Raw genomic sequence first — 23,871 nt, forward strand, 5'->3', positions numbered from 1 at the left:
CGCCCCGGGGGCTGCAGCTCTCCCGGGACGGAACCAGCGCGCTCCTCCACCGGCTGCTCCGGGAAGCCGGAGCCCATCTGGCCCGGGGCACTTTCCGCGGGGCCCCCGCGCTGGAACCGCTGCCGGGCTCACAGCCGGGTGTGCTGAGCTAAAGCGCCGCGGGCAGGGGCTGAGCCTCCCGCGGTCGCTGGGGCAGGTTCCCAGCCAGGGGCCATCAGCTCCTTGCAGGAGGCTGCATAGGCAGCGCTGCGAAGTCCGGACAGGCTAAGTTCACACGGTGTCTGGTTTGTCCCGCTCGGTGTCCTACGTGCTGAAATGCAAGTGCGGTGTTTATATTCCAGTTGATTTATTTTATGCTGATGTGGTCAAATGAGAGCGCAGATGTTCAGTAAGCGTGTGGCTGTGACCCGTAGGTATGTTGGTCTGATAGTGAAACTTGGGGTAAGCAAGACAGATCAGACCCCTGAAATGGGTACAGCGGGCTGGAGAGCCCTTGGCTTGGGGGAGTGGGATGTTTCCCCCCAGAGTTGCCTGGCTGGTTATTTGATGGGGCTGAGCAGCTGGTTGCCCTGGACTGTGTCCCTCAGTCTTTGAGGATTTGTTTTTTTTGTGTGTTTTTGTTTTGTTGGGGGAGGGGTGGATTTACAAAAATAGTCACAACAATTGTGGGTTTTACCCAGTCAAATACAACGTTAAATGATTAAACTCTTCAGAATAACACGCCACCAAGTAGCACCCGGGGAAGATTATTTGTCAGCTTCCTGCCACAAAGGGCCAGTGCCGCATTTTAAAATCAAGCCTTTTTAAGTGCTTCGCTGCTTATTTGTGCATCTAGTGCGAAGTCCAGTTTCAACAGGCTAATTTCTCCTCAGTATCAGCCCGTTTCTCTCAAAACAAGATGAGTTTGATTTAAGTAAATTATTTTTAAAACTTTGCAAGTGGATGTGCAATAGCTAGATGGGCCGTGAGACAGGAAGCCTGTGCAAGCAAAACCTCCCCCAAGAATAAGAAATCCCGCAACTTTTATAACGCAGTTATTCAGCCCATTGCCTTCATTCTCAGCTCTGCATTGGCTCCAGTCCCATCCCCTGCAGGGAGTTAGGTGGTCTCAGCATAAGCACCAGCTGACAATACAGCTGCTCAGTGCTTTGTCTCTTGCTCTGTGGCACTTGTGTGCGTGGCTGGCTCCTTGTGGGGTGAGGAGGTTATGAAAGTTCTCCCTGGGGTGAGACTTAACAGATTCATCCTGCAGGTCTCAGATATTGTGTTTATACAACATCAGCCTTCCAGCTGCTGAACCTGCACATAGCCCCCCTCCTGTGGAAGCAATTCCCTTCCCCCCACCTTGCACCCCAGAATCATTCTGCCCCAGACCCCTCTCAGAACCAGAATCGCCTACCAGACAGGGATGGATTGTGCACAATTTACAGTGAAATGAAGAAATCCTGGAACAAGCAGAGAGTCTGTGTGTGACGGGTGTCAGTGCGGTTTGGGTGTGAAAGAGTTAATATTGGGTCTTAGGTCAGTGTTGGGGGAAGAATAGATTCTTTAAACCTCTAGGCCCCCAAAGGGTTGATGGTGGAAAATACCAGGTATCTTGCTGGTTTGGGTTCGGAGCATGAAGTCCTCCTTTAGCAGCCACATTTTATTCTAGGGAGGGAGTTTCAGCTGGAGGCTAAAGCACAGAGCAAGGTAATAATGTCTGGGTTTCATTCCTGGCTCTGGCCCCACTGTCTACCTAGGGGGGTTATTATCCATTCCACCCATTGCCATAGCATCTAGGTGTCTGCTGCATAAATTCCCGTCACTAGCAGACTAACTGGATTCTGTGCTAGGGTGTGCGTTTATTTTGGGGGGCAGGAGGGGTTTGGGAATGGAAGGGGTGTTCGTTCCTTATGCTGGAAAGGCTTTCTCAAGGAGGAAGGCTTTGGAATGTTTCCTAAAGATGACCAGACTCTGGATTGGCCTGATTTCCTCTGGAAGATTGTTCCGTTGCTGGATCCCCTCGACCAAGAATGCTTTGTCCCCTGCTCTCACATGCTGCATCCTGGGCTTTGGGATATGCACAGTCCCAGAGGAGCACAGCTGCCCCTGTGGTGGCTCATAGATTGAAAATGGTCTTAGAAGTAAATGTGGCACGATCTGCCCTGGGTTCTGACTCATCACCTCCCGGTTTACACCTGGGGAAGCCAACACCTACCTAAGGGATGTGCTGAGAGGTTCAATCCATTGCCAGTAAAGGGTCTTGTGATGCTGGGGTGAAAGGCACTAGAGAAGGTAAAATAATAGTATTGTGCTTTCCCTTCCAATGGACAAGAAGCTTGTTTTTCAATCAGATTTTTAAATGTTCAGATCTTTGTCTCTGATACAAGTTAATATAAAACTAAAGCAAAGCATCGCTGTGCTAACGTGCAGTCAACATCCCTCACCTTTCCCTTCTATTAATTTGCTTTGCCACTGGTGATATTTGTGGGGTGTGTGGACATAATGCTCATTAGTCAGTCATCCCATTGCTGCATGGTCATCTTCTCTAATTCTCTCTTCTGCGCAGGGCCGGATTAGCTTTTTGTGGGCCTGGCACCAAACATATTTGTGCCCCCCCCCCCGGGGAATGATTGTAAAAGGGGCCGGGGGTAAAAGCACAGTGGGGTGAGAGCTAGGGTTGGTCTCTGGAGCCAGGGAGGGGGCAGAGGTAAACTGCAAGTGCAGCAAGGCTGGGGAGGGGTAAACAGGATCCCCCCCGCCCCTGGCCACATAGAGCGGGTACCTACCTTCTCCCTGGTTCTAGCCCATTCTCTTCGTCTCTCCCTGCACTGAGCACAGGGCTGGGGGTGCAGGGTCTGGGAGGGAGTTAGGGTGCAGGAGCAGGCTGGTGGTTGGGGTGCAGGGTCTGGCCAGGAGCTAGGGTGAGGGAGGGAGCTCAGGGTTGGAGTGTGGAGTGCTTACCTGGGGCAGCTCCCATTTGGTGTGAGGGGTGCAGGTTGGAATGTGTGTGTGGGGGCGTGCATCGGGGCTGGGTATGTGGGGGGGGTGCAGGGGTCAGGGGAGATGTGGGGAGGTTCAGGGGTCAGGGCAGGGGGCTGGAGGGGGTGTGCCCTGATTCCGCCCCCCTTCCCTAAGGCCCTGCCCTGCCCTGCCCTCCCCTGCCCCACCTCACCTCTGCCTCCTCCCCCAGGCAGTGAGTGAGCTGTGGCTCCGCTGCTCCCCCTCCTTCACACCAGCTGTTCGGCGACAGGAAAGGGGAGGGGCAGGGGAGGAGCTTGGCTTGAGGGCGGAGCCTGCCCTGCTGCAGCCTGAGCCCCAGGAGCCAGCAGCACCAAGCTTCTGCCCCTGCAGGAGAGGGCGGGGGGCAGAGAAGAGCAGACTGGCCTGGGACCCCTTTGGAGTGGGCCTGGCACCATGACGCCAAATCCGCTACTGCTTCTGTGCAGTCCCATGAGAGACCCTTGACTCCTGGTCGTTGGCCCCTCCCACTCTGGTCACGTTGAATGTTCTTTGTTTGTCTTCCCAGCATTTAGCATCTCGGTCAATGTGCTTTTTCCTTCTTTCTGGGGGCAGGGAGAGGGAGGAGGGTGTCCCACCCCTGGCCACCTAACACTGCCTGGTTCTCCAGACCTGCAGGCTGCTCAGTTAGAACCAGAGTCTCTTTCACGTGGTCTCCAAAGTGCTTTTATTTTAAATTCTGACTGCCAAATGGATCAGCACTTCCTCTTTGGGCAATGACTCCCCCCCCCTTGCTTTTCGAAAAGCTAGCTTTCAAAATCTCCATGTGGTACCATTTTCATGGGACTCTAGGTGCCAAGGATTGGCTTTTGAGAAATCTATTTTGTATGTGCAGGACCACCACAGAGTTAGTGGTTAAAAGCAGGGGATTGAGTGTGCTCCTGGCTTCTCACCTCTGAACTGTAAGGCTGATTTGTTGTGTGGCTGTGAGCAAGTTACTTAGTCGCTCTGCACCTCAGTTTACCCACCTGTAAGATGTAAGGGTTATACCAATTTGTGATGGTTAGTCCCTGTGCTACATCTTATCAGAACCTTTACAAGATCCCATTGTCTGGCCAGCACAGCTACCTGGAAATGTTTTCAAAGATTTCGTTTGACACTGCTCAGAAATGTGATTTATGCCTCTGACTTGATTTGTTTAAAAGCATGTGAGGAGGGTTCACTAACCGTCTGACTTATAAACTAATGATACAGGTTCTCCAGAGTATCAGAGGGGTAGCCGTGTTAGTCTGGATCTGTAAAAAGCAACAAAGAGTCCTGTGGTACCTTATAGACTAACAGACGTATTGGAGCATAAGCTTTTGTGGGTGAATGCATCTGACGAAGTGGGTATTCACCCATGAGGGCTCATGCTCCAATACGTCAGTTAGTTTATAAGGTGCCACAGGACTCTTTACTGCTTTTAGCTTCTGCAGAGTTATCGGCTTTTGGTATCTCATCTGCAACAGGCACAGAGTGGGCCTAGCAGGCTATCTAGGATGGATATTTTCTGTTGAGTCTCTTTCCCCCCATTTCTGTATGCAAGAATTAGCTCTACAGCTGCAGGACATCTTTATCTAGCACTCCTTTGTCCATTCCAGCAGAGAGGGAAAGATTTCCAGCTAATCGACATGGTCAGGCGACACTCCAGACCTGAGTCCTGGTTCCTCAGCTTTCTGGTAAGTTTTACAAGGACTTAATTGCTTTGAGTAGCTGGATAATTTGAATGCTTAAAACCACTAGGAATTGTCCATAAGACATTTCCCTAACAGTCAGGATGTTGGAACACAGGGCCTGAGTCCTAGGTGAGGTTGTTCTGAGTGACACTGGAATAAATCTCCTAAAATAAAATGAAAGGTCAATGTATTTAGTTACTGGCTTGTTATTGATGCTGCAGCCCAAAGGAGATGGTTGCTACTGGTCATGCTCTGGTAGGTTCCATCTTCCAGTGTTTCAGCAAGAGGTAGATTTCACTTGGCAGATTCAGGTACTTTAATAATAGCACTTGGCTTTTAGAGCCTCAGCAATGGATATTGTTATATTTCTAGTTTCCTGATTATTCCATGTAGCTGTGTGGAGGAGAGTATTTTGCTATGAAATGTTTATTTTCAGAGGTTCTTTATATACATGTGTATATAACAAGGAAAACTTGCTAGAACAGTGCAGCATGAGCAGAGACGCCAGACTCCATGGGCTTAAATAGGGAACTAAGCAGTAAACGTACCCTCTAAACCTTGCTCCCACCGTGTGGTGTTATTTCTTGCAGATTGGTAGCCTGTCCAGGGAACTCTTAGACTTTACTGCCCTTGCTGATAATCACACTTCAAAAGGTTAGTGTCCTAATCAGCACTTGAGTCTTTTTGTGTGAACAATATTCAGCACGGAGAATCTATGATGATATGTTTGGGACTGTAAGAGCTAACGTTTACCCACACACACACACTCCTTTTCGTATGGTTGTAAATTGCGACCAATGTTTGTTGGACCCAAATTTGATTGCAGGTGTAAATATTAGTATTTGTACAGCTAACTGCAGTGCCAGGTTAGCAGGTAAAAATCAGGTAAGTGCTGTCCAACTGCTGATATTTGTGCCTGTAATGCACTTGTGGGTGCAACCAATGTGGCACCAATTTTTTGAGTGCAAATTGCCACTTGAAAATATGGAACGGGGGGAGCTGAAAAACGGGGCCTAAGTTCTGTCTGTAAGTCCCTGAGTGAGTTTGAATAAGATGTCCTCTCAAAGTGTGTCCCTCTGGTGAACGGCAGTGTGTGTCGCTTTGTCCTGACATTGCCACTGTTTTGGGTATTTCACAAGGATGAATCAGGTCTAAGGGCTGGGCCTAGGGAAAGCCAACACTTCCAAGCACGTGTGCTAAAATGCAGCTTGCAGCTCTTCCTTATCTTAAGCCCGAGATAATCCACTAAAGTCTGTCCCTGTTCGCTGATGTCCCTTTGTGCTGCGTACGGGTGCGAGATTCTGCTTCTGACTTTCCGAGGGCTGCACAAACCCCATGTTTGCAAGTGCACAGCTGATCTGCTGCATGAGGCTGGCCCCAGGTGGCACGAGCGAGTGTGTGGCATGTAGTTAGTATTACTGAGGCTGTTGATGTGAAGGCCTCATGCGTCCGGGGGCGAATGTGCAGGGAATGAGGACATAGCTCTGGTGCTTTCTGCAAACTGGCTTCTGTGCTGCATGGGGTAGCAATGGTCCAGCTTGCATGTCTGCCTTTCAGATTTTGGTGCTGCTGCTGCCATCGTCACAACCTTGGGAGATGTTTATGAATACGTGGACATCCCCTTGGACTGGTGGCATGCGAACAGACACTGTGAACAACGCTTTGCGCAGCTGCTCTTTGAGATCCAGGACAGCGAGCTGGCTTCGGTCAGAAAACTGCTGCACTCCCTGCAAGTGCAAAGCTCTGTCTGGTTAGCTGAGAGAGAGGCATTCCTGCAGAAACACAAGCAGAGACGTGAGTATAAGATGGGCATTGGGGCAGCTAGCCTGGCCTAGCCAGGGACAAAGAAACCCAGGAAGGCCCAGAGGTCGGATCCTTCTTTTACAAAACACGTGTGTCTGGATATTGTGAGGGTAAGTTATCAGTCTGGAAAAATTATTCTTGTGATTTGTATTGTGGTAGGACCTAGGAGCCCTAGCATGGACCAGGGCCATGTTGCGCAAGGTGCTGTACAGACACAAGCCAAAAGGACTGAACCTGCCCCAGGGAGCTTACAATTGAAGTATAAGACAAGACCCAACAGATGGACACAGAGAGAAGGGGGAGTACAAGGAAACAATGAGAGGGTATTGGTCAGCAGGCCAGGCAATGGTACATCAGATGTCTCACCAGTATCCAGTTATTTGTGGGTATCCTGGCAAAGGAGAGTTTTCAGGGGGAATCTCATGCCCTGGGGTGTCATGGACTAATTCTCCATGCTCCACCTCAGCATCAAGACAAGGATGGTTTTACTGGATGTATCCCCTGGAACATATCTGCAGAAGTAATCATATAAGTAATATGACGGGGGGCGTAGGCTGTAGCAATCCAGCCCTGGGTAGTCATGTATCCCAGCTGTGCTGAGCATGGGTCGGGTGATCTGGGAGGTCGTCTCTAAGCTCTGCCTCCAGAAAATAGGCCTTTGGCGATGAGCAGTTAATCCCAAATTCATTATTTACCATCCTGGTTGCTGGAAGTGTCATTTTCCAGAAGTGGCAATTGCAGAAATGCTCTAGCATCAAACTCCCCTTCCCTCTCCAGGCATCACTGTAGCCAGCATCATCCCCTTTAGAAGTAGCTGAGAACCCTCAAGCATGTATTTATGGTATTGTGGTATGCTGGGGGTCAAGGTCTTTAGCATTTGTGGGAATGAAATAAAAGAAATGGTTGTCTCCCGGAGAGAGAGAGCAGGGTTTGGTCCAGGTTCCTGCCCTCTCTTGGCTGAAGTTTTGAATGTTCCCCTTCCAGGAATTCACAGAGCACCAATCCTGGTGTTCAGAAACAAAACGGACATTAAGTACGTGAAGGTGCTGGCCAACTTCCCCGTGATGCCTGCTGTCACCGCCTGTGCCCACATCCAGTGGGACAACAAGGCCCAGGAGGTTTCCACCATCTTCTCCTATGCTGTCCCTGCTTTCATTAATGAGTTCCAGCTGCGTGGCTTTGTTGATGAGGAAGGGTTTGTACGATTTGCAATCATCGTCCACGGACACCACTCCCCGTACCTACCTGTGTTCCGCAGCGATGGGCAGTGGCATCACTTCTGTGTCACCTGGCAGCAGCAAAACGGGACATGGGCCATCTACGCCGATGGGAAGAAGAAGGCCTCTGCCGCTGGATTGTGCACCGCAGGGCCGCTGGCCAGCCGGGCTATTTACGATCATGGAACTTTCATTATTGGGCAAGACCAGGATTCACTAGGGGGCACCTTCAAGGAGAAAGAGTCCTTCAGTGGGAACATCACTGACCTGAACGTGTGGCGGACAGTCCTTAGCGAAGAGCAGATAGAGAGAGTCCGGTCGTGCTGCCTGATAGACCATCAGCTTATCTTCGGGTGGGGCAGTCACACTCTGGAGATTGAGCCCACTGTACAAGAAGTGACAGCGCAGTTTCTTTGCCCAGGTAAGACTCATTTGCGACGTCAGGTCCCCGGCATACTTTGCTTTCCAAGATTAGGTTCTGAGCTGCAGATCAGCAAAAGGCAGTGCCCTTCTGCCAGGTGCAGCCGTACCGAAGATGACAGGGTTCCGTGTGGGCATAAGCATCACCCATAGGAAGAGAGGTTTGCGCTGGGAGGACGGATAGCTGGGGAATGTTTGGAGGATGGTGTGTCTTTTGGGGAGGGAAAGGAGGGTTGGTTTGAGTGTTGGCGGAAGGGAGGTAGTCACCATCCAGATAAGATCTGAGACCGAGGTCCTGTTCATCTGTGGTCATTAAAGGTTCCATGGCACTTTTCGTCATGAACTCCAGTGTCCTGGACAAATTCCCACTGGGCTCATTATACTCTTCCTCCTCCATGTTTCCCCTCTAGTTTCAGTTGGAGAAGTTAGGCTTTGTCTTCACTGGCAAGAGTGAAAGACAAAACTTTTGTTGTTCAGAGAGATGTTAAGTCGCCTCTTCCCCCTCCCCCACCCCAAGACAAAAGTTTTGTCGACAATAAGCACTTGTGTGAACAGAGAGTGCTCCGCCGATCACGCTAACACCGCTTGTTGGGAGTGGAGGTTTTTTGTTGGCGACAGAACTCTTTCCTGCTGACAAAACAGCAGCTATGCTGCGTGCCTTTTAGCGGCACGGCTGTAGCGGCACGGCTGTGTCGCTAAAAGCTGCGTAGTGTAGAAATAGCTTCAGGCTACACTTGCTCCCCTGTTATCAGTTGATTACTATTGTTAGACCCTGTATATCATCTACCTAGTGCTTCTGGAGCCTCCTGCGTGAAAGGCACTATTTAGCACCACAGTTTATCCCAGCTGGCTTGACGATTCCTAATCAAACCCAGAACTCAAGCCTTGGTGTTTCTGTCTCCTTGTGGTGTATCTGGGGTGGGCATCTAACTGCAAGTTATCTGAGAAGCTACGTTATGGAGCAACCCCAGGAATGCATGCTCCAGGCTGTGCCTGGGAGAACAGTGGGGCTGTTTAAGGAGCAACTGGTGATTTTCAGCCTTAAACAAAGTTTTTGTGGCTGATTTGTGAAAACGTCCTGTCTGTTGGGGGCCAGCGCGTGTCTCAGCTCTGTGGGCCTTGTTTGTGTCTCTCCCTAGGGCCTGTGGAGCAATGCAGAATTCTGGACATTGGCAGTGGTGGAGTCAGTGACACTTCTTGTTTGCATTCCTTACCTTTCGTCTGCCACTACAAGAAGGGTACAGCCAGCATGATTTATTTATTATCTCCATTGTGGTAGCACCCAGAGGTCCTGGCCAGGATCAGGCCCTATACAGACACCCAGGAAGACACAGTCTCTGCCCTGGAGAGTTTACAGTCTAATCTTGTACAATCTCTAGCGTTTTCAACTTTCTAAATTACATAAATGTCAAAATGTACTGTAGCCACAGCCTCAGTCCAAGTGTGTCCTGGCCGAATGCTCTCGCTTGCTGCTTTTACTGATTTTTAATTTTTTTATCTTCAGTTTATTCAGTTGTCTGTTATCCGCACTGCACGTTGCAGGACTCCTGGGTATTGTCCCCCTTACAGTGACAGCACTGTAGGGTAAGATCAAATCAAAGCATCTCTGGTCCTGTTGGGTGAGGAGATGGGCTGAGGGAGGGGAGGTCACAGAGATCAAAAGTTTGGCTGAGCAGCTCTTGGTGTCTTTGCGCTAAAGGTAAAAGGCACAAATTACCACCCCAAGTCCCGGCAGCTTGTTCTGATTGTCCTCCCAGCACATCAGTGAATCCCAAGGAGCTACTGTCCAGGCACTTGCAATGGGACTTTACTGGGGATCATGGCAATACTTGTGTCTTTGTGTTATTCTCAGATGTGTATTTACTCCTGAAGAAAACCCAGTCAGAATCCAACCCGCCACTGATCAGTCGGGTTAATACCCTCGCAAATGCTACCGTGGTGAGTGCTTGAGAGCCCAGACCCTTGGGACCTTTCGTTGCTGGGAGTTCCCAATGCTGAGAACAGGCCAGAGCCGCCTTGCTGTGTCATTGTTCATTCTTGTGCGTGTTTCTTTTCCTCCCAGCCTGAAGCTGTGCGCCCCGGGCCCCTCTAGTGCTGCCCTCCAGGAGTGGGAGGAACCTCACGAATAGACCCGCCACCTTTTTCTGGCTTTTAAAATATTTACCTCTTGTATCATTTTGGCAGACTGAGCCCATTTCACAGCCCCAAGGGCCTGATCTGGGGGACTTGTTACTGTGAGCAGGGGAGCCCTGTTTATAGCAGTGATTCCCGGTCTCGTTTGCACGCTGAGTTCAGCAAATGCCCATATACTCCTGTGTGGCAGAGCAGGGGCAGATCTGTCTTCCCTGCACAGGGTGCATTTTCCACTAGTCACCAGCTTACAGGTTAATAGCTTATGGGTGGCTGGCAGGGCAGCCTCCTTGTGTATTGGAGGGTGGGCACAGAGTATCACCCGTAGCCCTTAATTAACTCCACATCGTTTGATGTCTTTGGACAAAGGTGGGGTCTGCTCTGGGGTAAAAGCCTTTTCCTTGGCAGATTCCTGAGAATGTTTTCTTGGGCGATGTTAGAGACGTGAACATCTCAGCAGCTGTCAATGCTCTCCACGCTCTGACGAGTGTCCTGAGGGAGGAGGAGACCCCGGTGAAGCCAGCTGACCTGCTTGGCGTGGTCCAGTTTCTAAAGCAAGTTTCAGACATTGAAGTCCAGGAACAGGAACAGCTGGAGATGCTGGAGCAGCTGAGTCAGTATTACGTGGAAGTGACTGGACTGATCCTGGAGGAGCAAAATACTGACCAGTGGTCAGAAATCAGCCAGGTGAAATAGGCTTGTGGTGTGTGCATGAACCCAGCTACCTGCCTCGCCTCAGCGTGGTCTGTGACACTGCAGACTAGGTTTGTGTCACATCTGACCATGCTGCTGGGATCTGCAGTTCTTTGATTCGCTGGCTCACAATGACCTGATGACTAATCATGAGGGTGGGCCTAGTGTGGGGCAAACCTCCGAAGGTCAGAGTTTGGGGCTGGCTGGAATGGGAAGAGGAGGCTCTCTCTAGAGATAGTAGGCATGCTGGATCTCATGCAAACAGCCTTCCTGGCAATGTCATGGCACTTGCAGTCCAGCTCCTGGCTGGAGCCTGGGATTGCACAGACAGCATGAAAATGAGATGATTAGGGGGCAGGGATGGAGGCATCTATGGAGGAATTAACCAGGTGTTCTGAACCTTTGCAGCAATCCAGTTTGGCTCCAGAGCTGCATGAATATTTTGATGGACAGTGAGAGGATCAGATGATTTCTGAACTATCTCGCCCTGCCCTAGAGTAGCAGCAGTGCCAGGAATTGCTGTGTCTCAAGGTGTAAACCCATGACTCCTACTTTGATGCTGTCAAGCAGCATTGGGCAGCACATCAAACATCCGCCTGCAGCAGTCTTTGCTTGCTCCAGTGATCCTGCGTTTGCTGCTGTCCGTTGCTAAAACTCCAAGCTGCCCCCTCCTTGCAGGTTCCTTTGGGAGCCCCCCTCAGCTTCTGTCCTGTTCAACCCGGCTTGCCTAATGCCAGGACAATTGCCATTCAGGGGCCTGTTCCCTGGCGGGTTAACGCAGTCTGTGGCAGATTGCTGGCACTTTGCTTCCCCCACTGCTGTGCCTGGCAGGGATCATGTGCTAGCTTTTTAAAAGTGCATTGTTGTAATGTTTGCTGATGGGATGCCAAGACAGCATCTGTTTCCAGACCCCAAACTGTTCAAAACACTGTAGAGCCTTGTGTGAGAAATTTTCATCATATCTCCTGAAGCGGGGGCCTTCTCCATTGGATGCTGGGATTGCTTTTGTCTTGTCTTCTCGGGCCAGCCCTTTCTGTATATTGTAATGACCTGGCTCCTCCTGGGTGTATGTGTAACAGCTCCCGTCGTGGCCAGTCCACTGGGGATTAAACCAGAGGCCTCCAGAAATCATGGCTTGAGCTCAAAAGTCAAGCTCTCTGGCTGGGGTACGTGCAGCGGCCAGGGGTTACGTGCACAGCACAGCACAGCCTGCTCCTGGAGAACTTCTCAACTGCATCATAAACCCACTACGACTCCCAGAGATTCCTCTTTAGCTTGAGTAGAAGCAACCTCTGCAGGGAAGGTGTGAGGCTCCGAGTGCCCATGTTATGCAGCACTGTCACACTTGTGATACGCAGGATGGTCCATGTGCTCAGCACCTCTTGGGATCAGGCTGTGAATTTGTAGCTTTTCAAGTAATGGCTCCGTTTCTTGCGGGCAGCTCTTTCTCTTGTGAGTAGGTTTCAGGGGATGTGAGTGTGTGTTCTACAGCACAGACAACCTCAAGTGTTCAAAACTCAGGAGTCAGGCCCCCCAAAAGCAAGTTGGATCCTCTTTATTTGCCTGTTGGTTTTTTGAGCAAATAGGTTTCAAATTTTCAAGCTTTTCTTTGCTGCCAGTGGGGCAACAGACTTATTTTTTTAAAAAAAGGGAAAAGAAAACTGAAAACTGAGATTTTCATGTAATCACCTGACTTCTGGAGCCGAGGCTTTGAAAACACCAAATATCATGAGACACGAGAGTTGGCAACACTGGTTGTAAGCTACACCATTTGATATAGGGAGATCTCACAAATGACTGTGTGAGTTTATGCCCAAATAAATTTTAGTCTCTAAGGTGGCACGAGGACTCTTCATTATTTTTACAAATGACTGTGTGTGTCTCTTAGATTATCAGAGGGCCTATGACTGTTGTAGAGAACATGGATAGAATGGCTTCAAACCTAGACCAACTTCTGACTGCGGAAAGGACAAAGATAGTGATCCAGTACAGGAACATCGGTGAGTATGAACAAGCTTGAGCCACCTTGCACTTGAAAGGGGCAAGTCTGAGCAGCCTTCAGGCAGTGGCGGTGGTAGTTTGCCTGGGATGGTGGTGGGCAGGGTGTGTGTGACAAGTTCCTAGCCCAGAACTTTGAAGGTGAAAGTGGTGTAACAGGGTTACTGTCCTGGCTGGGGGAGTGGGTGTTCTCTGCACACCCACATACAGCCCATCAAGAGGGTGGCTGTTCCCAGGAGGACCTCCATCTCAGAAAGTAATCTTGGGAGGAAATTCTTGACCGTGTGTGCATGTCCTGTCTCCGGGAGAAAGGGGAACTGGTAGAAGCAGCTCCAGCAGCAGGAGAGAACTGCCCTGTACCCTTTGCCAGGGAGAAACGGAGGTGGTTCTGTTCTTCACTGATCCCATGCTTACGTCATTACTGGGGGAACAGGCCTGCCTCTGCTAACTCCCACGAGGTCGCATGACACTGGGTATACAAAGGCTGAGTGTTATGGCCCACGATTTCAGCTACGTCTGCTGATCTGAAGCACCCTGGTTTGTGGGCACTCAGCTGCCGATAGCTCCGGCTGACTCTTCGGAAAATCAGGCCTGGGGTGTCTGACATTGGGCACTTGAAGGCCTCATTTGGAAAGCTGGCTGCAGAGAGTTAACTTGCTATTTTAAGGGTGGGAGGGGTTGCTTGAGGGAGGCTGTGGCTGTATTTCCTTCCTTCCCGATCACTTGACATCACCCTGTAATCTCATTTTAAACTGCAAACCAGGAAGCGTAATTACAAGAAATCCTTTCCATGCAGTAGCACTGAGGAATGCTCCAGTCAGAGTGACCTTCCCCAAGGCCTCCACAAGAGGGTGATGTGCCCACGCACATGGCGCCTCACAGCTCAGTACACCGGCAAGCTCAGGTCTCCCAGTATTTAAGAAGGGGCTTCCACAAACTTTAGTCCAGGCGCCAGGGACACAGGCGCTGGCAGAGAAGCTGAGGGGCGAGGCAGCGTCGTCTTCTGAGCAAACGGCCGGGCTGGGCTGACGTGGTTTCGTCAAACACTCCGAGGGCTCGGGTGGTATCACGGGTCTGAAGTGAAGGCTGGGGTGTCAGGGGAGGTGGGGGTAGCGATCACGTAGACACCCCACTAAATCCTAGACACGGGACACCCCTAGTAGGTCAGTTTGTCCTATCCCTCCCCGCACGCTCTCACCCACACAAAGCGGGAGTGAGCCCGGCAGGCTGTTCTCCGGGACTTTGCTCAGTTTGAGATCTCTGAGTTACCACCATTTCCTTTGGCCAATGATGTCACTGTCTGAAGAGCCTCACCAGGAGGCTGGGTATGGGGGGAGCCTCCCCCACAGGTTCTTTTGCTTTGTCCTCTCTTTGGTCCTAGGGGGACTTGGGGGGCTGCTGTGCTCCAATTGGCTGGAAGGGCCTTAGGCAAGATTCTCCAGGGTTTGAGAACACCTGGCTTTGTTGTGTCCAATACACGGATCTGATAGAGCACTGATTGACGCTATACTGTTGTGTGACTGCTTTGCCCTTATTAGAAAAAAGTGTGTGTGTGTGTGTGTGTGATAAAGCCTCATGCCATCCTCTAGCTCAGCCCGTTCCCTCTGTGGAGCCAGGTCGTTATTACATGACAACCCCCAAAGGCAAATATTACACTGCTCAGCTGGGGTTAAGGTGGGCAGTGAACTAAGCCTGAATGTGGCTGGCTGATTTCCAGAGGAATTCAATGTCTATCCTAAATATTCTGCTCAGGGCCTCAGGCCATGGCATTCTGAGTAGCGGTTTTGGAGGAAATACCGACAGGGGTTGTTTCCTCAGGGATCGAAGTCAGGAAGATGGAGCTCAGCCGGCAGGAGCCCAGCAGTGACGTGTATCTCATCCAAAGCCAGGAGGCAGGCAGGCCTGACCTCATAGAAGTTCCCCCTGAAGAAGTAGAAAGACTTAAAGCCAAAGGTAGGGTGAGAGCCATGTCCTGCATCCTGGAGGGACCCTCCCTGACTCCACTTGGAGGAGGGAAGCTTCATGCAGAAGCTTTGTAACAGGGGCTGGTGGTAATACCTGAATTAACATATTCTGCCAAAATTCCGTTTTGAAAGTGGCTGTATGGAGGCTATTCTCAGGGAGAAGGAAATGGGTGTGGGTCTCAGAGCGCTCCATGAACAGGTACTTCAGAGACTGCAGCAGTGTGTGTGAACATGCCACCTGAGTGCCTCCACCTGGACCTGGAGAGACGGGGCTTGGCTCCTGGCCCTTGTACTGCCCGGCTTCTCACTGCTGTGATGGACAACCTGGGGGCTCACCATTGCTAGGCATGGCTGTGTGATAGGGAGTGTGACTGCTCAGAGCTGAGACCCACCAGCTCCTGTCACACAATCCATCCAACAGCCTTATTGGGGCGAATGACTTTCAGTCATGGCCAACTTGGGGTTGGGTCAAAGCTGGTGGCAGAGCCATCCCTAGGGTACAGCGAATCGGGGAGACTGCTCGGGGCCCCCCATGGGCCAGCATGATTGGCCAGCGGGGTCGGTCCAGGAAGTGACAGTTTGGGCTCGGACATGACAGATTCATCATGTCCACCTCAGGCCCCACACCCCCTTAGGGACAGCGCTGGCTGGTGGCACCAGCCATGGCCTCATTGCCCATCTTCTAAGCCAGCCAGTTCCCCTGACGCAAACTCTGAAACAAGCACCAGAGATGGACTGTTCTTTGCTCCCGGCACCATCGTCTCTTGCGAGGCAGTTGCTGGAGGGGAAATGGAGGAGGGGGTAGAGCCGTTGTGCGTGAGGATTTCTCTATGACATCGTGAGGCCAGCTGAGACGTGGCCTGTTTTTCATAGACACTTGGCTGGCTTCCATCGCCGCAGGGTCTGAGCTGCTCACAGTGTTTAGTGACTGGCCTGGCCATAGCCCTGCGGGGAAGGGCTGTTCTGGGATTCCCATTGCGCAGGTGTGGAACTAGTTTGGGGCTTGTTTGAAACTAAACCTCAAAGGGAGTTGCAAGGGGGCGAACCCAGAGGCCGTAACCCTGGACATGGCTGTTTGTGAGCCACGGTCCCCCGTGCATCGACCCAGGTGAGTTTCTGTCAGCTCTGCCCCTGCCCCTGGGCTGCCCCCCCGCAAAGGAGACCACTGGCACTTGCAGCAGGCCGAGTGTCGTCATCAGGGACACTGAGCGGAAGATTTTTCCCTTCTCCTGCTCCATTGTCTCTGTTCAGGTCTCAGCACAGTCACTGCGATCAACACGTGGTACGGCTACTCCTCCCTCCAATGTTTCCTCCCGGGGAGCAGCACCGTGTTCCAGGACGTGGCCGCGTCTGACGGAGGACGGCGGTGAGTGCGCATTCACCTGGTCGTCGTACTGCTCAGCCCCAGACAAACAGGGATGTGCCAGTCAGACCTGGCCAGGCCCCGGGAGTCCGCAGCAATGTCAGTGCTTTGGGTGTCCTCCCGCTGCTGCAGCCACATGCAGCCAATAGTTCTGCACAGAAAATATCTCCCAGAATTAGGGCTAGATTCTGGTCCCATGGGCTTGCGCTAAAGAGGGGAGAGGCCTCGTCCATTCTATGGTGGCTGGCAGCTAAGGCCCTGCCGAGGGACCCAGAGTGGGTCCTCTCCTGGGCGGGGTTACCTGTGCAATAGGCCCGCTGCAGAAGGACGTGGACAAGCCTGCGGAGAATGCCTCTCGCTGGGATGATTTAACAGTGTCCAGACAGAACTGGCCCAGTCCCCACCTCAGGTCGGTGGCTGAATTGGAAGCAGAGGTTCCTGGGGCTGGGTCAATGCAGATACTGGAGGGGCACCAGGCCGGCAAGTGGCTTGAGCAAAGCACTAGCCATCTCAGGCTGCAGCCGCTGTGTGCCTGGCTGTTCTCCTGGGAGCACTAGGTGGGGATAGCAGCCTGTCGCCTCCAACTGGCAAGCTGCCCTCTCTCGCGTCCTGCCTTTCCCTCTTCCACTTGTGCTGCTCCAGCTTGGGATGATTTAACCTGAAGCCTCTTTTACATTAGCCATGGGGGAGGGGCTGCCTGGTTTTCGTTTGCCTGCTAACCCCAGTATGTTCTATCCTAAAGATCCCTGTGTCTGCATCTGAACAGCTCGGCCCGAAGCAAAGGGCAGGTGGCTCTGATCACTCTAGCCCCAGGTGCAGCCAGAATGGGTCACTGCTTGATATACAGAGACCCTGAGCTCCCCTTACCCGGGCTGCCAGCCCAGCTGTGTCTCACATCACCTGGGTATAACTGCCCTATGGGAGGCAGCCTAGAGTTAGGGTTTAGAAGAGCTGGGAAAAGTCGCCTCTTTCTCTGGCCTTTGCAGCCCTCCATGTTAATATGGGCAAGAAAAGCATCTACGGGTACATTAGCTAAGGTACAATGTAACCCTTCTGCCCCTCTGAGTTGGCAGCAACAAGGGCCAGGTTCAGTATCCAGGGGTTCCGTTTCAATAACACAAGGCATAACCGGCTCGAGCCCCCACCCAGTGACCTGGGACACTTACATACCATACCCTCCTGGGCGCCTCTAGGAGGCAATACTTCCCCTCTCGCAAGCACGGAGTCTGAGTGTAGCGAAATCTTTTTAATAAAGGAAGGAATCAATGCGGCATCCCATTGGAGAAACACCACAAACAGAGTTATAACACAAACCATAACCACCCCCCAAGTACATTTGGCAATGTCCTTTTCCCCTTAGGGTCTTAAGTCCAATCACTCCAAAGTCCAACAACCCAAAAGTCTCTGGTCAATGCCACCCCAGAATTCAAGAGTCTATCTGTAGAGGTCCCTCCCCCCAGCCTGGGTGAAAGGGGCACCTTACGTGGTCCAGGGCCAACTGCCCTGCCTCTCCGTGGGTTCTGCTTCCGCCTTCTCCACGAACTGCTCCGCCTTACCAGCCGCTCCACTCTGCTCCTCCGGCCGTCCTCACAAACTGCTCCGCTCCACCAGCTGCCTCGTGAGCTGCTCCAGTTGTCCCTGCAAACTGCTCGGCTCCGCTCGCTCTGTGGGCTGCTCCACACGCCCCACAGCTACTCCGCTCTGCCAGCCGCTCCGCTCCACCAGCTGTCCCGTGGTCCGCTCCAGCCATCCCCACAAACTGCTCCACTCCGCCAGCTGCTCTGTTCCACAGTATAGCTTCAGGCTCCCCCACTAGTTAGCACAGTACTCAGTGCTCACAGCTCAGTAATTTCAGCTCTTTTGTGATTTCAGCTCTTAGTGATCTCAGCACATAGTAGGGGAGCCCAGTGCTAGTGCACCATTAGCCCAAAGTGAGTTCAGCTCAGCAACCTGTATCTAGAGTCTTAAGGGAATAAAAAATCAACTCTGACATTCCACAGTGGAGAGAGGAGGGGGTGCAACTGGTGCTTCTAGCTCCACAAGGAGCCTGCACCACCAGGCACAAATACCTGTCCCCAACCTCTCTCTATTCACAGGGTTTTGGAACCCATGTCCCTTGTCTAGCAAGTACCACCCAACTGAGGTTGAGTCATTTCTGTCACAAAGCAGTCCCACAGCTCGGCAGTCTGGGATGGGGTAGGCGTGCCTATGCAAATATTTGAGATTTCGCATTCCAGACATTCTTTCCACACTTCCCATACTTCACCACCAGATGTCAGGGTACAGCTCATCCTGACTCTGCTTACAACAACAACACAGGTTCATCAGCCAGGGCAGGACGGCATCTTCCCCATTGAGGGGGGAGTCCACTATGGAGAGTCGATGCCTGCTTGGAAGCGTTTGCATTGGTGACAGGGCACTAGGCTAGCTAAGCCATTGGCCACCTTCGTTCCGGCATCGGGGGTCCCTCCTGTTGATTGTCCCCTGGGATAATTGTTTCCTTGTCAATGTTCTCTGCAAAGATTTTATTAATCAGTTTAAGAAATGACCCTGCTGCTCAGCTCTCGTGCTGTCTGTTCCCAGGTATCTGAGCACACAGGTGGGCTCCGCCATTATTTCATCCTCTCTACGCAGCGACTACCAGGAGATCAGCACATCTGTACGCTATCACCTGCAGCACCGCACCCAGGTACCCGATGCTCCTCCTCTGTTACGATGGAAGAGACCAGGAGCAAACAAAGACCTCATTGCAGAGTCCTAGCCCAGAGACAGGGACTGCACTGTGACCTGGGGAGACAGTGGAAGGCTGAGCCAAGCCTGTCTCCTAGGAGTCAAATTCTCTTTGAATTTAACCCAAGTTTTCCTCTGACTCGTCTCAGGCCCAAGCCAGCTTCTGGGGGCAGGTGTGAGACTGGGGCTGGCTGATTGTGTGCACCTAGAAACCAAATGTGGCCTGGGTTAGCGCATTGGTCGAGTTACAGCATGCCCTGGAGTGTCTGATCGCCTCTTCTCTGTCTCCACCTGCAGGATCCGCCTGACAAGCTTGTGGAACCGATCTGTGCTTTCTGGAACTTCAGCATCAGGTGCCGTTTTCCAATTCAAACTTGCAATTTCTGAGCTATTCCCCCTCTTCCTACCCCCGCCCCCAAAACCCCAAACCAAAAACAAACGGTGGGGGAGTTTGCTTCTCCCTGAACCTGGTGGGTGAGTTCGCTTCTCCCTGCAGAGTTGGGTGGAGACTGGGCAAAAGCAGACCTGTCTTGCAAAGCAAATATGCTGGCACAGTCGCTAGCATCACTGTGGACAGCTCAGTAGTTCCTTACAGCTTAGTCAAAGGCTGTGACAGCTCCCCCTACGTTTCAAGGTGTCTCCGAAGAAACACACTGGCGGAAGGCTTGGTCCTCCTACTCTTCCCAAGGGGGTGGGACTGGAAACCTCTTGGGTCACGTTCATCTGATTTGGGTGTTTCCTAAACACTCAGCAATGAACCCGCGCAGCTCTTCCCTACTGCTGCTGCAGGAAATAACGAACTGTTGTTACGACCAGTTTAAAAATGGTAAAACTGAGGCCCAGCATCTGATTGACCTAGGCAAAGCCGTCAGCCCCCCAAGTGACCGAGCTGGAACTGGGAGTTCCCCTCTCGCCATCCCACTTGGGGGCTAGGAGCGTCCACAGCTTGTCAGGTCAGTGAGGGAGGGCTAGGGATTGGCATCTTTGGGGGTAAGAGTTCAGGCTGGTCAGGTCCTAAGCAAGACTGAAACATGTCTGGAGTCATCAAAAAATGAGGGCACTGGCTTTTCTGACTAACATCACACCTTAGACAGCCGGGAATCGGCGCACCCAGCCCCCTCCATGTTCTAAATCCAGGGCAGATCCAGGAGGTGTGTGAATTGCTCTGTAAACCCCCTTAGCCTGGGTGGTGCACAATCTGTGAGTGCAGTCAGCTCTCGTGCATTTCTCGCACTGCTTATGCTGTACAGAACATGCTTACCAGGGGAGTGGCCTGGCATAGACAGAGTCCTCCAAGTCTCCATTGGCTTTGCCACCAGGGATGCAGCGAGGATAGAGATGTGACACTGAGAGCACCGGCCCCTGGAAGCAAAATGATTGAAACCCCAACCTGTGGGGAAAGTAAGCCTTTAGTTAAACTGGTTTCTGTCCTCTGCCGCATTAGAAATCCCAGGTCTCTCTGTGCTCTGACATCCAGACCTGCTGCAGTTGAGTTCTCTCCTGGGACGATTTCCTTTGGAAAAGTTGCTCACAAGCAAGTGACCATTCATGGAGTATGAGAGACTGAAACATAAAGCTCAGGTTAATTACGGCTCCTGACTGAGCAAAGAACGGCTGGGCTCAGAGTTCTAGCACAGCAGGAATTCAGGGTGCAAACACTTCATGAATACTGTCTGCCACTGGGTTGTGTATTTCACTAGACATCACTGGGGTGGTGGCAGTGGGACAATGAAGTTTTATGGATCTGTAATAGAATCACTTGAATGCACAACCTACTTCCCCAAGCCCAGGGCTGGCTCCAGGGTTTTTGCCACCCCAAGCAGGGGGAGGGAGGAAAAAAAAAAAAGCATGATCGCAAGCCGCAACTCTACGGCCGCCGCTTCAGTCTTCGGCGGCAATTTGGTGTGTGGTCCTTCGCTCCAAAAGGGAGTGAGGGATCCGCCACCAAAGAGCCGGACGTGCCGCCCCTCTCTGTTGGCCGCCCCAAGCATCTGCCTCCTGGGCTGGTGCCTGGAGCCGGCCGTGCCCAAGCCACAGGGTCAGTGTGTTGCAGCTGATGCACAGAACTGATTCTGTGGACGTCAATGGGAGTTTTACCTTTCCTGGGGAGAAGGGCCAGGCATGTGAAAATGTGGTGCTACTTATGAAGAAGGACAAATCTGACAAATTGTGAATACAGCTCACAAGTTTGTGGATCCATTAAGCACATGGGTGTGCGGGACTGCTGGGTGGCTCGGGCCCTGTCCAGACAGGAATGTAGGATGTGTTTGGAAAAATTTTAATTAACATGGGTTAGTTTATATAGTTTTAAGCAGAATTTGTGCCTAGCGTAGACAGGGCAAGTCATGGTTATAAATGTGTTAGCTGGTTGTGGGTGTCCTCATCTCCTCTCAGCAATACCCTGCCCAACAAACATGTTTCTAAACACCACTTGCCCAGTGCACACAAGATGCAAAGTCCTGTTTTTAAAACCAGCACAGGCTATTTTCCTCATCTAGACATGGCTTGTCTCTGTTTCTGCTGAATCTCTGAGATATCCTGGCCAGCAGGGTGTTTGTACTGTGCTAAATCCGCTTCTTGAGATATGTCCTCAATGCCACATCACGCCTCAGCACAATTCTGCTTCCTCTGGGAGTGTAAATTTCTCCTGGGAGCTTTGACTTTCCTTTGGGATAACTGATAATTTCCTTGTATTTTTTCTCTGTCTCTTTCTTGCTCCATGTTAGCCCAGACACAGGGGGAATGTGGTCCACTGTAGGCTGCTCCATCGTAATGTCTCGCCTGGAATCCACAGCCTGCTTCTGCAACCACACCACCAACTTTGCAGTGCTGTTGCAGGTGTATGAAGTGCAGGTAAATCAGCAAAATCTCATTAAATGATCGGACACACTCCGCAGGCATTAGTGTCCAAACATGGTGATGGTCACACCGCTGCAAACAATACCTGTTTTATATGTTTTGGGACAGAGGAGCCTGGAGGAGGAGCTGACTCTGAAGACCCTGACGTTTATTGGATGTGGAGTTTCCTTCTGTGCCCTGATTGTTACATTCATTTTATTCCTGGCAGTTGGGTAAGAAGAATCTACACATTTGTAGCATTCATTATAGATTCGGGGTGGGGGAATGATATTTAATGCCTTTAGTTGAGAATGCACATTAGATACTGTTAGCTGTAGCCATTTCATTCCTGTCTGTGTGAAAGACGAGTTTCGGGGGAGCGGGTTTGTTGTTGCAGGCTTGCTCAGCAGTGCTGAGTTTGGTTTCCTTAATGGGTCAGTCCAGAAGCACAGAGCTGCACATACAGGTTTGTTCCCAAGGGCTGGGTGCACAAGCTGGCTGCTTGTCGTGGGTGTTACTGTGAGCTGAGGGCTGCACACGCTGCTAGTGTTCGGGTGCTCATAAATGCAAGGCTTCTGGAATCCATTGTTTACAATCCGACTGTAGAAAGATCACTGCTGCAATTGCAGTGAAAGGAAAAAACATTTCCACAGACCGTCAGGGAGACAGATCACCAACCAGGTTTACAAGGAATAAAACCCCCAGTTCTCTGGGGGCCCTGACAGTGCCACTGACCATAGCCAGTGGGCACTGAATAAGCCCTGAGTGGCAGAGTAACTGCGCTGCCAAGAGCATCAAGTATTTTTCCTCTTTTCACCAGTGCTTTCCACTCTCTTTGGAATTGCACCTCTGTGATGAGCAGCAGAGAGGTCAAAGGCAACACAGTGCAATCCACATGGTCTGACGAGTGGCTAGTAAGAAAATCACATACAGCTCCTACCGAATCCAGTCATGCTTTTTAATGACCAAGGTTTTCCATTTCCCCTTCCTCAGTGTTCCTAAGAGCGAACGAACAACCGTGCACAAGAATCTGATCTTTGCTTTAGCTGCAGCTGAAGCTCTGCTCATGTTTAGTGAATTGGCCAAAACCAACCAGGTAAGATGGCTAGGAGGCATCTCACCTTCCCCGGTAACAGATGCTGCCAGACTTCTTGTTTGCTGTGACATCGTGGCTACAGCTCCTAAGACAAAAGCATAGTCTAGTTTATTAACGATTGTCTATAATCTGTGTTGAGGAATAAACAGGATTACACTGTCCTTGGGAATATGCTTGCACCATATGTAGGAACAGTTCCATTCCCCACTCCTGGCAGCATATTTATTTTTAACCCAGAGAATCCTGCAGGAAGAGTCTGCCATGTAAAGTGGCATTAAATACCAGCCTGGGATGATACCACCTCTTGTGACCTCGTAGGCTAATCAGGGCCTGCACTGGTCAGTACTTGCAGGAGAGACTTCAAAGGAAAATCCAGATGCTGTAGGAAGTGGTACTGATTCCCTCCCCTGGAATGCACTGGACTGGTGTTCTAGCACTGGGGAGCATGGGGCTGCTAGAGGCGCTGGGCCCATTCTAAGCTACCTTGGTGTCTTCTCCTTCAGGTGGCTTCTTCGGCTTAGTGACTTGGGCAATTACACCAGGGATGAGTTTGGCCCATCCTCTCTGCCTAAATTGTCCCAGTACTGTCAGTGAGCTATAGTGTTCTCCTTGCCTTCAGTTACACAGTGTTGCTGTGAGCTATTAAAGACCTGTCTTTAACCTAAGAGCGGGTTGCATTTCCATGGTGGGTGAAGTGATCCTGGTGGATGTTTTGTAAATTAGTTTGTCAGGCACTTTGAATGTAAGGTGCTCTGTAACTCTCAGCTGGGCAAAGCTCAGTCTGGGCATTGTTGTTTTATAGTTGTATGAAATCATCCTGGTATCATTTGCATTTAAATGCCTGAATGGGCAAATATTCTGCAGCATGTTCAGGAGTCATTCCTCATCCTACACTATGCAGAGTTTGGCAGAAGATTCCTGCCTCCACCTCACTGAGCCGTCTGAAATTTCTCTTCCCCCA

General features: G+C 51.3%; 1 protein-coding gene across 4 annotated transcripts in view; it reads left to right on the forward strand.

Moving 5' to 3' along the window:
• Positions 1–23,871, forward strand: part of ADGRD2 (adhesion G protein-coupled receptor D2) — a 76,990-nt gene that overhangs the window by 7,979 nt on the left and 45,140 nt on the right. The window contains exons 4-18 of one of the 4 annotated variants that reach the window (XM_032767718.2): positions 4,587–4,661; positions 5,249–5,312; positions 6,216–6,452; positions 7,446–8,099; positions 9,238–9,336; positions 9,951–10,036; positions 10,637–10,915; positions 12,810–12,921; positions 14,738–14,872; positions 16,135–16,249; positions 18,830–18,935; positions 19,274–19,329; positions 21,703–21,829; positions 21,944–22,047; positions 22,808–22,910. In XM_032767718.2, coding sequence (XP_032623609.1) covers positions 4,614–4,661; positions 5,249–5,312; positions 6,216–6,452; positions 7,446–8,099; positions 9,238–9,336; positions 9,951–10,036; positions 10,637–10,915; positions 12,810–12,921; positions 14,738–14,872; positions 16,135–16,249; positions 18,830–18,935; positions 19,274–19,329; positions 21,703–21,829; positions 21,944–22,047; positions 22,808–22,910 — 2,325 coding nt within the window. In that variant the 5' untranslated portion in view covers positions 4,587–4,613. Of the gene's footprint in view, positions 1–4,583; positions 4,662–5,248; positions 5,313–6,215; positions 6,453–7,445; positions 8,100–9,237; positions 9,337–9,950; positions 10,037–10,636; positions 10,916–12,809; positions 12,922–14,737; positions 14,873–16,134; positions 16,250–18,829; positions 18,936–19,273; positions 19,330–21,702; positions 21,830–21,943; positions 22,048–22,807; positions 22,911–23,871 lie in introns of all 4 variants that reach the window. The other 3 variants (XM_032767720.2, XM_075060593.1, XM_075060594.1) reach the window with 3 other exon arrangements.

The sequence above is a fragment of the Chelonoidis abingdonii genome, chromosome 24 (genome assembly GCF_003597395.2).
Source record: "Chelonoidis abingdonii isolate Lonesome George chromosome 24, CheloAbing_2.0, whole genome shotgun sequence".
NCBI lineage: Eukaryota > Metazoa > Chordata > Testudines > Testudinidae > Chelonoidis > Chelonoidis abingdonii.